At 36.3% G+C, this 13,641-nt stretch overlaps 1 protein-coding gene across 1 annotated transcript in view; it reads right to left on the bottom strand.

The window, feature by feature from the left end:
* CSRNP3 (cysteine and serine rich nuclear protein 3) overlaps positions 1–13,438 on the bottom strand; it is a 69,248-nt gene extending 55,810 nt beyond the window's left edge. The window contains exon 1 of the mRNA XM_008687046.2: positions 13,261–13,438. Within this exon, the coding sequence (XP_008685268.1) occupies positions 13,261–13,408 (148 nt within the window). The 5' untranslated portion in view covers positions 13,409–13,438. The remainder of the gene's footprint in view (positions 1–13,260) is intronic.
* Positions 13,439–13,641: the final 203 nt, after the last annotated feature.

A 13,641-nucleotide genomic window follows, 5' to 3' on the forward strand; every position in this document is an offset into this window, starting at 1 on the left:
AAGATCCAGGATTTACATCTGCAATCTAGATCTTTCCAGACGTCTCTCCCACTCTATCAAAAACGTAACCGAAATATGTCTCTTTCCTCTGGAGACCCTACTGTCTATATAGGTAGTTTTCCACAATAACTATTAATAAAATTTGTGTTGGGGTGCCTGGCTCAGGGTGCCTGGTGCGGCTCAGTTGGTTAAGCATCTGCCCTCGGCTCAGCTCATGATCCCAGGGTCCTGGGATTGAGTCCCACATCTGGCATCTGGCTCTCCGTTCGGTGGGGAGCCTGCTTCTTCCTCTGCCTCTGCCTGATGCTCTGTCTGCTTGTGCTCTCTCTCTCTAATAAATAAAATCTTTAAAAACAAAAAATAAATAAATAAAATTTGTGTTGTCCCTCATTGGAATCATCATTAGCATAGCTAATACTGCTTGGGCATTTACTAAATATCAAGTACAGTATAAAGCAATATTCACTCATTTTAGCCACCATCAAACTTACAATGTAGGTAGTATTGTTTTCTATCAGTATTTATAGATGAGGAAGCCAAATATCAGAGATATTATGTTATTTGCTTCTGAGTAGAGAATCTTGGATGAGAATCTAGGAAATTTCAGTCCAGACACCACATTTTAAACTACTAGATAGGCCATGTATATGTAGATTTTAATATCGTCATCCCAAAGGGATTACATTCATGATGAAATTTTCAGTCACGTGGTAGAAGATATTTTAGGACAGAAATGCCTCTTAAAATATACTGTCTAAACGCCTGCACAATCTGTTCACAGTCAGGGTTGACCTCACCAGTATTAAAACACAATTAGCACATAAATGAGACAAATGTGGATATTCAGTTATAAATAATATTTCATGATATCAAATGACTATGCATTTTAAAAATGTTCCAGATAAATCATTTCTGCTAATCCTTCACCCTTTTGTGACTTTCTTTAGAAATTTTCGGTTAGAATATTCCTTTGTGGTAATGAGATGTTCCAAAGTCTTCACTTACACATTTCAGCCAAGGACAGCTTTGAAAATAATTTTTAAAAATCATTAAGCACATGAATATTCGATTTATTTCTCCAATATTTCTCTACCAACAGACCAACATATAAAATTCCTTACTCTAAATATCATTATTTATTTTTACTCGGTCCTATATTATTAAACTGTCTTTTTTATAGTTCTAATATACTCTGCTTTGAGCATATTATCTACTCAATCAAGACATCCCAAAACAAATCAATTAAAATAATTCACATGATTTTCACTTCTTTATGTGGAAACTACAAGCTAAAATCACCAAATGGGGGGCGCCCATTTGGTGTCGTTAAGCGCCTGCCTTCGGCCCAGGGTGTGATTCCAGGGTCCTGGGATCGAGTCCCACATCAGGCTCCCTGCTCCACTGGGAGCCCACTTCTTCCTCTCCCACTCCCCCTGCTTGTGTTCCCTCTCTCGCTGGCTGTCTCTTTCTCTGTCAAATAAATAAATAAAATCTTTTTAAAAAATAAAATAAAATAAAATAAAATAAAATAACCAAATGGAATATTCTATTGGACCTGTATGTAGGTATTCCAATGGTACACAGCATAAACATTGAAAACACAAAGATATCCTTAAATATGATATAAATAACTCAAGCATAAAGGATTATCAGTAGCATATTATATTCAGAGGGAAGGAGGATTACCTGAAACTTATGCAAATTTCCATACTTTGAAAATGAACCTATTCTCACATTTTCCAAATGAAAAAACACGTTAAATGATTTAACTATAGTCAGAGCTACTTGTAACAGAACTAAAACTAGATTGAGGATCTCGTGGCTCCTTGGTTGTGGATTTTCCAATTATAACAAATGAGGAATTTCTAAGAGTCCCATTTTCACAAATTTAACTGATGCACTAGGGAAAGAAAAATCACAGCAAACCTAAATATCTTTCCTCTCAATGGCTCCCAAACACAAGCAACTACTTCACGGATGATCAGCTAAAGAAACAATATTCTACCTTAACACCATGGAGGGGGAAAGGTCATGGGGACGTACTGTATATATAGTGCAACAGTGCATAGTGTATTTTATAAGCACAAGAAGCAATTTCCAATGGGAATTTTTCTAAATGTCACTGTGCATCCTAGAGCCTAACACCTAGGGAAGATATGGCTCCCTACTTTTTAGGACTCAGGTAGTGAATTATGTGAAGGGATTTCAGGGAAATATTTGGCAATATCACTTGGCTATCACTGTGGACAAGATGAAGACTGACTCTCAATGAATATATTAAATTTAGTTCTACTTAATGGCCTAATTTGGCCTGGAAGTTTCTAATGTCTTACAGGGCTCTTCTGCCTTTTCCTAATAGGAATGCAATGTTAAAACAAAACAGGTACACAAATATAAACAAATGTAAAAATACACAAGTATAAACAAATAAACTGGGGCACCTGGCTGGCTTAGTTGGTTAAACATCCGACTCTTGATTTCGGCTAAGGTCATGATCTCAGGGTTGCAAGACTGGGCTTCATGCTGGACATGGAGCCTGCTTGGGATTCTTTCTCTTCCTTTGCCCTTCCCCCCACTGGCACTTGTGCGCTCATGCTCTCTCTCTCTCTCTCCCCCCCCCAACCAAACCAAAACAAATACACTATAAAATAGTTGCAAATTGTGATATGTACTGTGAAGGAAAAAAAGGGGAGTTGAGAAAGAAAATGATGGGAAAGAGAATGGTGGGGTAATCCATAGACTTTAATCTCTAGTGAAAGGTATGTAGAACTTACTAAAAATTATAAAAGAATCCAAACTTCCAGAAATAATATGTACTTACTATCCATATTTAACGAATGTTAATATTATACCATATCTACTTCAGATTGCTACTTTTAAGATATGGACAAAAGTGAGAAAGTACAGATAAGGACCTACCACCCATTTTTATACTTTCCATCTCTACAGGTACCATTCCTCACATTGCTGTGTACCATTGTTTCCTATGCATCCTTTTACTTCTATAAAATATAGTGTTGCTCCGTGTATTTTCATTATGTAAGTGTGTCATATAGAGTTTTGCAGCTTGGGTATGTCACTCAACAATACATACATGTAAACTTGACTGTTCGGTTCAATGTTATCCAATTTATCAACATATGAGCAAACTACAATTATCCAATCCTATACTGAAGCTCTGTTAATCTTTCTTTTAACTTTCACTACGGTGTTTTCCAAGTAATTGAACCATCTGATACTCACAGTGGCATTATGAGAGTTCCTTCTTCAGCACATGCTTGTCAATACATAATATTGTTAAACTTTAAAATGTTGCCAATCTGATGTTATGATACATGTGATATGTTGTCTTCTTTCAATTTTAATTTCCCTAATTATTAACAGAACTGAACATTTCTTCATGATTGTACTAGCTTTTTTCTGTGTATTATCTGTTCATATTCTATAACTATTTTTTTATTGCATTGACTCTTTATTTTTGTAGGAGTTCCTTTTATATTCAAATACTAATTTCTTGTCAGTTAATGAATTGCAGATATTTTTTTCCAGTCTGTAGCTCATCTTTTCACTTTCTTGATGGCATAATTGATCATATAAAGAAGTTTAATGTATTCAAATATATTTTCTTATGCTTTGTCTTTTTTGCATCATATCTGACATAAAGATATTTTCCTATTTTTTTCTACAAGTTTTATAGTTTTCATTTATTTTTTTACATTTAGGTATTTAGTCCATTGGGAATTAATAATTAATTAATCATGTATGGTATGAGGTAGGGATCTAATTTTATGTTGTTTTTTTAGAGAGAGTGAACACGCGTGTACGTGAGCTGGGGGGGGAACGGACAGAGGGAGGAGGAGAGAAAGAATCTTAAGCAGGCTGAGCACAGAGCTTGAAGAGGGGCTGGATCTCATGACTCTGAGATCATGATCTGAGTCAAAATCAAGAGTCGATGCTCGACCCACTGAGTCTCCCAGGCACCCCACTAATTTTATCTTTTTTAATGTGACTGGCCAGTTTTTTTTTTTTTTAAGATTTTATTTATTTACTTGACAGAAATACAGAGATAGAGACAGCCAGCAAGAGAGGGAACACAAGCAGGGGGAGTGGGAGAGGAAGAAGCAGGCTTCCAGTGGAGGAGCCTGATATGGGGCTCGATCCCAGAACGCCAGGATCACGCCCTGAGCCGAAGGCAGACGCTTAACGACTGAGCCACCCAGGCGCCCCGTGACCAGTTGTTAAAAGGTCATTTATTCATAAGAACTAGAATGATCAGTAGGGGAAGAAAGGGATAAAGAAAGGGGGGGTAATCAGAAGGGGGAATGAAACATGAGAGACTATGGACTATGAGAAACAAACTGAGGGCTACAGAGGGGAGGGGGGTGGGGGAATGGGATAGACCGGTGATGGGTAGTAAGGAGGGCACATATTGCATGGTGCACAGGGTGTTATACACAACTAATGAATCATCGAGCCTTACATCGAAAACCGGGGATGTACTGTATGGTGACTAACATAATATAATAAAAAATCATTATTAATAAAAAAAAAAAAGGTCATTTATTAGAGCAGTCCCTTCTTTCCTAACTCATCTGCAGTGTCCTCTGTCACATACCAAGTTACCATTTCAATGTGGGTCTGTTTCTAAGCTCTCTATTTATTCCATGTGCAGTCTGTCTGAGCTAATTTTATGTGTTTTAACTATTCTAGCATTTGAAATATTGAAATATGTAAGGGTCAGTATGCTTTCCCTTTTCCTTATTTTCTTTCAAAATTTTACTTGGTCATTTTTTAACCTTTGACTCTTTCACAGTAATTTTAGGATAAGTTGGATCTACATATTTTTAAAATGTATTATGTAAAGTGTTAATTATATAAAAATAAAGAGTAATATATATATTTTTTCAATCTCATTTTCTCTCTCTCACTCTCTTTTTTTTCCCCCTGGGTTTTTTGAAGGTAACTCCAAGATATCTATCATTTTTTCCTGTAAAACTTCCATATACTAAGAGATGAGGACTTTGGACCTGCCTACTTTGGATGGGTGATCAGGGACAGCTCCAGGAAAGAACCGAGATTTAAGCTGAACCTGAAATATAAAGGGTCAGTCATGCAAAGACTGTTCCAGGCAGGATCTTAGGGCAAGAAATGTTTGTTACATTATACCCGAAACGAATATTACACTGTATGCTAGCTAACTGGAATTTAAATAAAAACATAAAAAAGAAAACCTGAGTCAAGATCAGTGTGACCGAATTTTGGAGATGGAGGGAAGGGGAAGGAGGGAGGTTGGGAAGGAGAGCAAAGGCTCAATCATGGGGCTGTACAGGGTTTCGGAGGCCACAGAAATGAGTACATCTGAAAGCAACTTAAGGATTTGAGTAGGAAAGTGATGAGAGCCAATGGACTCCTGCATAGAGATAAGACTGGGGTTCCCACACAAGAGGAAGCAGAAAACAGCTGGAAGGCTCCTGTAGGAGTCCAGGAGAGAGAGGAAAATCAGACGTGCTTGGGTGGCAATACGAATGGAGGGAAGTGGACAGATTTGAGACCTATTTATATAACACACGGCTGGGGGAGGAAAAGCAAATAAGGAAACAATAACAGAATTTTTGATCAGCTGGAATAAAGAGCTAAATCTAGTGTTACTGTTTATTAAGGCTAAATCTGAGGTCCTGCTGCTGAATTTAAACCAAATCAAACAACAACTAAACGGACTGTATTTATATAATGTTAGTGATCTGACTTGGTAATGCCTTTTTTTTCTGAGCTGATGCAAAGGATGGTGAAGGTGAAAGCAACTTGGATTCCCTCAAGTGTGTTATACAGCTACTGCATAAAGAGCTGCACAGCATCCAATTAAACAGTGATGTTTCTGCCTGGGAAAGCTATATATAAGCAAATGAAACCAGAAAGGTACATGTTAGGAATGCATAATTACAGCAGGGCCCTATTTAAAACACAGTTCACCATTACATGTATTTGGATATAATAACTGTTAAATCAGGATCCTGATATATCACAATGACACCCATCAAAATCATAAATTACAGAGTTAGCTTGTAAATTGGTATTTATTCCCACTGATGTCCATGCCCTTATAAAGTCCTACAATAAATGCATTCTTTTTTTTTCTTTGTACGGTTTAGTTGTACTAAAAAAGACCACCCTTTACAAAGCTAACCATTACTTATCAAGTATTTAACAGTAATTGAACTTGCACCAGTCTAAGTCCTGAGTAGAACACAAGCGGAAGCTCTGTAAATCTCCAGAAAAGATAAGGTGAAGGCACTAATAACTACAATGGGAAACAGAATTCGGCAGCGCTGGAGACGTGCTTCAGTGTGATCAGACTGCGTGTCCACAGAAGCTGAATCACGTCTCATGTGCTTTTAGAGTTCTAGCTCCTACTACTTGTGCAGTGAATGGCAAACAGCACACGCTTAATAAGCATCCATTCCTTCATCCATTTACGCAAATGTTCTTTAAGTGCTTACTACAAGCTGGGCATACCAAGACCTAGTTCCTGCCTTTGATGAGCTTATACCCATTCCTTCAAAACTCATTTTGAGTGCCCTGCTTAAAGGGAGAAGGGCAAATATTGAAGGCAGGGTCCACCATGCTGCGTACGAGGTAGGAGGTGGAGTGAGGCGAGTCTGACGTGCTCCGTGCTGTGAGATGGGAGAGAAAGCCAGATGGGGGGGGGGTGGAGGTGGTGGTTAGCAGGAGGGCAGCATGGCAACCATGAGTGCTGAGTCTGAAAACACAGTTTTGCTATTTTCTTTAAAACTTCTTTCAAGTTTTCAGATATTTGAGTAAAAAGGGAATATGGAGTGAAGAATACAGGAGGAAAATGGTGAAGAGTTCTGGACTCCAAATTAAAAAACCAAAAACCAAAAAAAACCCAGAAATAATGGAGCAAATGGTCAAGGGCAGAAAGATATATAAAAACAAGAGGTGGGTGCTATATTGGGGAAAACAAGAGGATGAAGGAAAAAAAGTGGTTGGGGAGGAAGGACATGGAAGGAAAGGGGTTGTTCTCTGAGTTTGGAACACTGAAATTTGATTTTTTTTGGTGGTAGGGCTATTCTAGTTTGTAACAATATTCTGGGTGAGGCTGTGGACATAAGCAGCTGAATGGAATGGAGGGAAACGACAGAACTAGGATACAAATAAACACTTCAGAATAGAGGTGGTCAAGGAAACATGAGATCAATAGTTCAATGAGCCCTCACATGGCTACTGACATCATGGTTTGTGGGGAGATACTGGGATGGAAAGAAGACACAAAACCACAGCCAAGGTTTTTGAATGTTGGTGAAATACCAGAAAATTCAGGTAAAGAGCAGAGTAAAATGAGAGACTCATAAATTCATGGAGAAAGAAATATTTGATGTGAACCTTAAAGCAGGTATCGAACTTCATAGAGACTGGGAGACAGAGAAGACATTTCAGCCTGAAGGATGGTCTAGGGAAGTCCAGAGGAAGCAGCAATGGAGACACCATCTCCAACTCATCATACTGGATCTCTCAGATCTCTCAGATGAGATGATCTGAAAACAATTCATTGCATTGGAATTGGACTTTATAGTGGATTCAAATGAGTATTTTCTAAATGGACCACTAACTCATATCTTCCTCCACTCCAAATTATATCCCATATCCCCATATCTCCAACCAACTGAATACCTAATGATGCAACTGGTCCATGTCTGGTGTTCAGATAGGGACACTGACCTAGTATAAGTATATCTGCAACTGGTTCTAGGCCTGCCCTGACAAAGGCCATGCTAATTGGCATTCTTTAACATAAGGGGATGCAGAGGGTCTGGAGATCTCTTAATTTAATAGTAGCTTTTCTTGACTTACGCAGCCTACCTTTTCTTACTTGGCCTCAGCTCTAACTTGAGATGCTATGTTTGATCCTTGTTCTTAGAACCATATTATCACAGAGTAGAAAGGAGATTTTGAGGGTCATGTGATTCTACCTCCTGCTTAATCAAAGACTTCCCTTAAAACTCCTGTGTTGGGTTTCTGCCTGAACACTCCTCCATTGTTTGAAAAATCAAAGGTTCAGAGGTAGATTGCTACATTTATCTTTGGCACAGTAAGCTCTCAAAGTAAACCACAGTGCTGGGTAGACATGATCTACCCCTGTATTTCTAAGTTGTATTTACTACTTGTAGTCTATCATTCTGTCATGTTTGAAAGCATCTACCCCAGAGCCTGGAACATAAGACACACTCTATTTGTCGGAACTGAATCTAAATCTTCAATGCATTTTAACTGCTTGGGTAAGAGAACAGGTATGTTTTAGTCATACTTCCAGTACAAAGTTTCATGGCAAAATTTGTCTTCTGTGAATTCTTTATCTCTAATCCCATTAAGAAATGTGCAGTCAGTGGGAGGGAAATGACATTGGAGAAATAGTCTATTTGGGTGCACATGGTAGCGTACTTATGCCCTGTGTGGGTTCAGGGAGAAAGGGGAGGGAAATAAGAAAGAAAAGAAAGAGGGAGGGAGGGAAACATTATAATCTTAGCTCTTGGGTAAATTAGGGATACATCTCCGAATGGTAATTTCTACTTTTATAAAATGGTTACGATAATAACTTCTAATCACACAACAATTTGGGGATATCAAATGAACTCAAGAATGTGAAAGTGTTTACTCAATTAGAAAATAGTATCCCTATGTGAGACATCGACTACTTGCTTTCACGTGCAGTTTAGATCTATCCTTTTACCTCTCGATATTTCACTTCCTAAATACTGTACGTTTATTTGTAAAACACTCTGTTTCAGGAAAAATAATGTGTTCCTTTTGGGAGGATGTTTCATCACACAGCTTCTCATTACTTGTGTGAAGTGCCAAGAACCTTGAGAGGGCAGAAAAAAAAATCCCTCCTCTCTAGCTTCTTGCAGCGTTCCTTTCGACAACGCTCGAGTACAGGCTGATTGGCTATAGAGCCACAGGGATTTGATGAAACAAAGCGTTCTACAGCAGTACAGAATCCAGATGCTTCTATCTCAAGGGAAGTACAAGATATGACCTTCGTTGATCGCTGGTAAGCATGCTGGTTGCCTAGCAAAACTCAGAAGTCCATGGAAAAAGGCATAATTCCCTTATTGATTTATATTTTGAAGCTTTTATTATCATAATGTGATGTGCTGCAAATTGAGTATCTTTACAGAAAGCTTAGAATAGCATGGAATTTTTTACTACCATAGCTGCTGACACGTACCAAACAATCTTATCAATGCCTGTATCTGTGATGACAACAAAATGCTATGTTACACAATATGTTAATGCCTATAAAGCACTGAGTACATGGGATATTTTTAATTTGAAAGATGAGCTCATGATGGGTGAGATTTAAATAACCACATTTAAAAAACTCTCAATGTGAAACTAAATTTGGTTTCTTAATGCTTCACAAATTTGATAGTCATCAAAAATCCTTCTCTACTCTAAGACAGGTTTTTTTGGAAAGTAGAGATACATATTAAAGAAACAGGATTCACCAACGATAATGTTCCTAAAAGTTTATATCCATAGATTCACATGCAAATAAGACCACTGCCACTAAGTACATACTTTAATGGAGATGGAAAAAAAATTTTTTCTAAAAACTTGTACGTGAACTTTTGGACAAGTGAATAATCTGAAATACATTTTTAGAATCAAGAAAGCCTTTCAACTACCCCTCTCACATTTGTTAACATGCTCAGGTCTTTCATACAATAAATATTCTAGGTAGAATTTTTATCTCTTGATTCTGTGCTTTTTCTTCCCACTTTTTCCTCCCTTCTCTATAATATGAATATGGTGAACTAAGCAGACTATTTAATGAAAAGGGCACTTTTTAATTAATCATTTCATTATCTTTCAAAATTAATACAGTTAAATCAGCAATTTAGTAAACTAACACATCACCAACTACCACTGATCATAAATGATGAGCTGAAACATTTTAACCACTTCTTTTTTTAAATATGTATTTTAATTTTTTTAAGATTTTACTTTTAAGTAATTTCTACACCTGATGTTTAGGGCTCGAACTCACAACCCTGAGATCATGCTTTGCATGCTTTACTGACTGAGCCAGCCTGGCGCCCCCATTTTGATGACTTGTTGGACATCATAAAATAGGTCTATTTTCTTTGATAGGAAAAATCATTTCTATTAGACATAACTTATAAAAGCTCTTACTAGTTAAACACTGTATTGCATTATTTAGCTGACCATGCCATTGCAATCTGCTGTCCACATACATGAACACAATTTGAACTACAGTCATCATTTTAGTTTAAATTTAAAACTTATTTGTTGTGGCAGACAAAAAAATATCAACAGAAATGAAAATTAATAAGTATGAAATTCATCCATCTTTTTAATGCCTCAAAAAATCAAATCATTTTCAGTGTTTAGGGTGCCATACCATTCCTTGCATTTATGCATATGTAGATTTTACCTGACAGTATAGGTAAGATTTTGTCTTTGGTTTTTCTTAACATTATCTCATGAGCATTTTACATAATTGTCCTAAGGTCTTCATAACTATCGTGAAAACATATTGTGTAAATCCCCGTAACTTAAGGGAGCATTTCCCTGCTCTGAGACATGTTATCTTTCTCTTCCCCACCTCCAACCCCATTTTTTTTAGCCCCCATATTTTGGTACTACCACTAACTACCAACATTTTCACTTATGCAGTTTCCCCCTTGTTTTTGATGTTGCTCCCCTTCAGGTAAATTATCTGAAGTACAGACTTATAGATATGAATATTATTATGGCTCTTATATTAACCAAGTGCTTTCTAAATTTCACTGCCATCAGTCACAATGTATGTACCTATGATTTATACTGTGACTTCACCAGCACTTATGTATCAGTAGTTTTTATTGGAAAGAGGAGTGCTAATTTCACAGAGATGAAATTTCTGTGATTTCATACAAATGGAATCTCATTAGTATTATTTTAATCTGCATTGTTATTATTACTGTTAAATGCTTTCAAATGTTTGCTAATCATAGTTCCTATTGTGTGGATTGCCTTTGGGGGTTATCTGAAAAATTTACATGTGTTTTTTATTAAATTAAATATAATAAATAATATATTTATTATAAGTATTTTGCAATGTGACTTTTTTTTGTTACTTCAAAGCTCAGGTAATGATCCTAGCAAATGTCTGATAAATAAGTGATATTCCCATAATTTGATTTTTAAAAATTATCTATTTAATCCATCTGGAATGTATTTTAGCATATGTTGTGAGATGTGTATCTAAATTACTTCTTTTTCAAACTCCAACACCACGTTTATTAAATACTTCTTCCTTTTGCCATTGCTCTGTAATGCTCTATTCTTATACATTAAACTCTTATATGTAACATGTTGAGATTTTTCTATACTTTCCTAGATCTAGCAGAGTATCAAGAAAGATAAATCATATAATTTTCTATTATGATTTGAGATCTGGACTAGATTTTCAACATTTATAGTTTCTTTTAAGAAATATACCTTTATTCACATTAGCTTATTTTTCCAAATAGATTTTTAGCATTCTATTGCCTTCTGAGAAAATGGCCTTAAGGATTTTGTTGACATTATACTCACGTATAAATTAATGTGGAAAGCTTTGATAACTTTATCTTTATATCCAGAAACATAACTTATCTCTTTACTAATTCATCTAATTCTTTTATAATTCACAATGAACAACATTTTAAAGATATTCCCAATATTATACAATTAAGAGGAAGCATGAGGTAATGGAAAAAGCGAAGACTATGGAGTGAGACACACACATACACCTATGTACTTAAGCTCAAATGGTGTGTGATCTTGGGCAAGATACTTAGCCTCTGAGCCTCAGGTATTTCCTCTTAAACGGAAGGTAGTGGTACTTCCAGAATTGATGAAAAGAGTAGGGCTAATGTATATAAAGCTATTAGAGCATTTATGTATCCAAGAAATGTTAGCTATGATCATAATTTCCAATATAAATGTGCTTAGTACTTAACATTTTACCAAGTTGTTTCATGTATATTATCTCACTTGTTCTGTTGATCTTCAGGAAACTCATAGGATGATCATGTCGTTGCTAATATCACTATTAATATTAAGACCAAATAGGGACACGTGTATTTCCTTTTAAATCAAAAACACAAGCTCACCTCATATCATCATGACATATGTAAATGTATTTGTAGATCTCCTACATTACACAATAACCTTGTCCCTGAATATTTTATGGTTTTTTTATCTGCTATGATCATTGTAATTGCCCTTTCATTATGTTTTCTATTAGTTTTGCCTGTTTAAAGCAATGCTTTTGATTTTAGTATGTTTGTTTCATACTCAACAGTTTTATTAAGATCCTTATCACCCCTTTAAGACTATTGTTAATTCTTTTGGTTTTCTGGGTTGTCACATTTCCAAAATAAATTCTATGTTCTAGAATCATATATTAATAAAATTAGCCACTTAATTGAAAAATGGAAACACTAGGATTAGTTATCTACCATGGTATCATGATAGAGTAAAATCTTCCTGTTGGAAACACAAATTTAAGAAGATCTTTTAGCTATTATTAATCAGTTTCTTTTAGCTTATAGATTGTATTACTCTAAGAATTTTTTCTAATCAGTCCTGCAATCTTCACAATACCCTTCATGATAGGAAGGGCTAACGTTACAGTGTGGCAGAAAAAGGAATCAATGAGAAGGCATACATCTCTTTTTTTCTTTGTGGGCTTTACATATTATTCTTGGGATGAAGGCTAAAACAACGGGGAGAAAGAAGTATAAACTGCATGCACTTGCACACTTGGGAGAGTTTTGCAGCTTTCTCGTCTCTTCATGCATGGCTGGCAAGCTCATTCGCATGATAACCTAGACCTTCCACACCCAAACGCATCCATTTTCTCCTCCCGGAATATCATTTCAGCTGTGGGACTTGTCTTTCCCCATCTACTCTCAGTAGGGTGCTTCCTTAAAATTGATGATAATAAAAAACGATTGTTTTCATTGAGTCAGTTGATTAACAGTATAAATAACCCAGTGCCAAAAGCAATCCAAATAGAAGGATCTACTGCTACCTCAAAGAGATTTCATTTTTACTTAATCCTGTCTTGTTTTTAGATCAATTACAAAAACAAAACTAGTACTAAGGGTTTAAAAAAAAATGACCAAGATGATGCAATTATTTCCACTGCAGAACCAGACAACCAGCTTCAGGTATGGTTTCTGTACTCACGGGGAAAATGATTAGAAGTGGACGGATTGACACTGTCCCCACTGTCAGCGCTTTCGCTGCTGGAAACTTCATCATCTGATTCCCGCACAGAGGAACAGGGTGAGGAGCCGTCAACTTCTTCAAACTTCCTCTTTAAAATTCCACTCATAGCTGCAGCGCTGTCACATGTACCTGTAACAGGAACGGGAGCAACGAAGCATTGAAATATTTGACCGCTAGATGTGTAGCCAAGGTCTCCAGAGTCATTTTTATGTGGTTTTTTAAAACATGAGCTGAGCCTTTCCCTTGAAAGGATCACTAAGCAGTTTTATTAATTTTTTAAATATTTTCAAATTAACAAAATTAAATACGAGCAATTGACCATTTGGTTACCAAAATGTA

Source organism: Ursus maritimus, unplaced genomic scaffold (assembly GCF_017311325.1).
Source record: "Ursus maritimus isolate PB19 unplaced genomic scaffold, ASM1731132v1 scaffold_1, whole genome shotgun sequence".
Classification (NCBI taxonomy): Eukaryota; Metazoa; Chordata; class Mammalia; order Carnivora; family Ursidae; genus Ursus; species Ursus maritimus.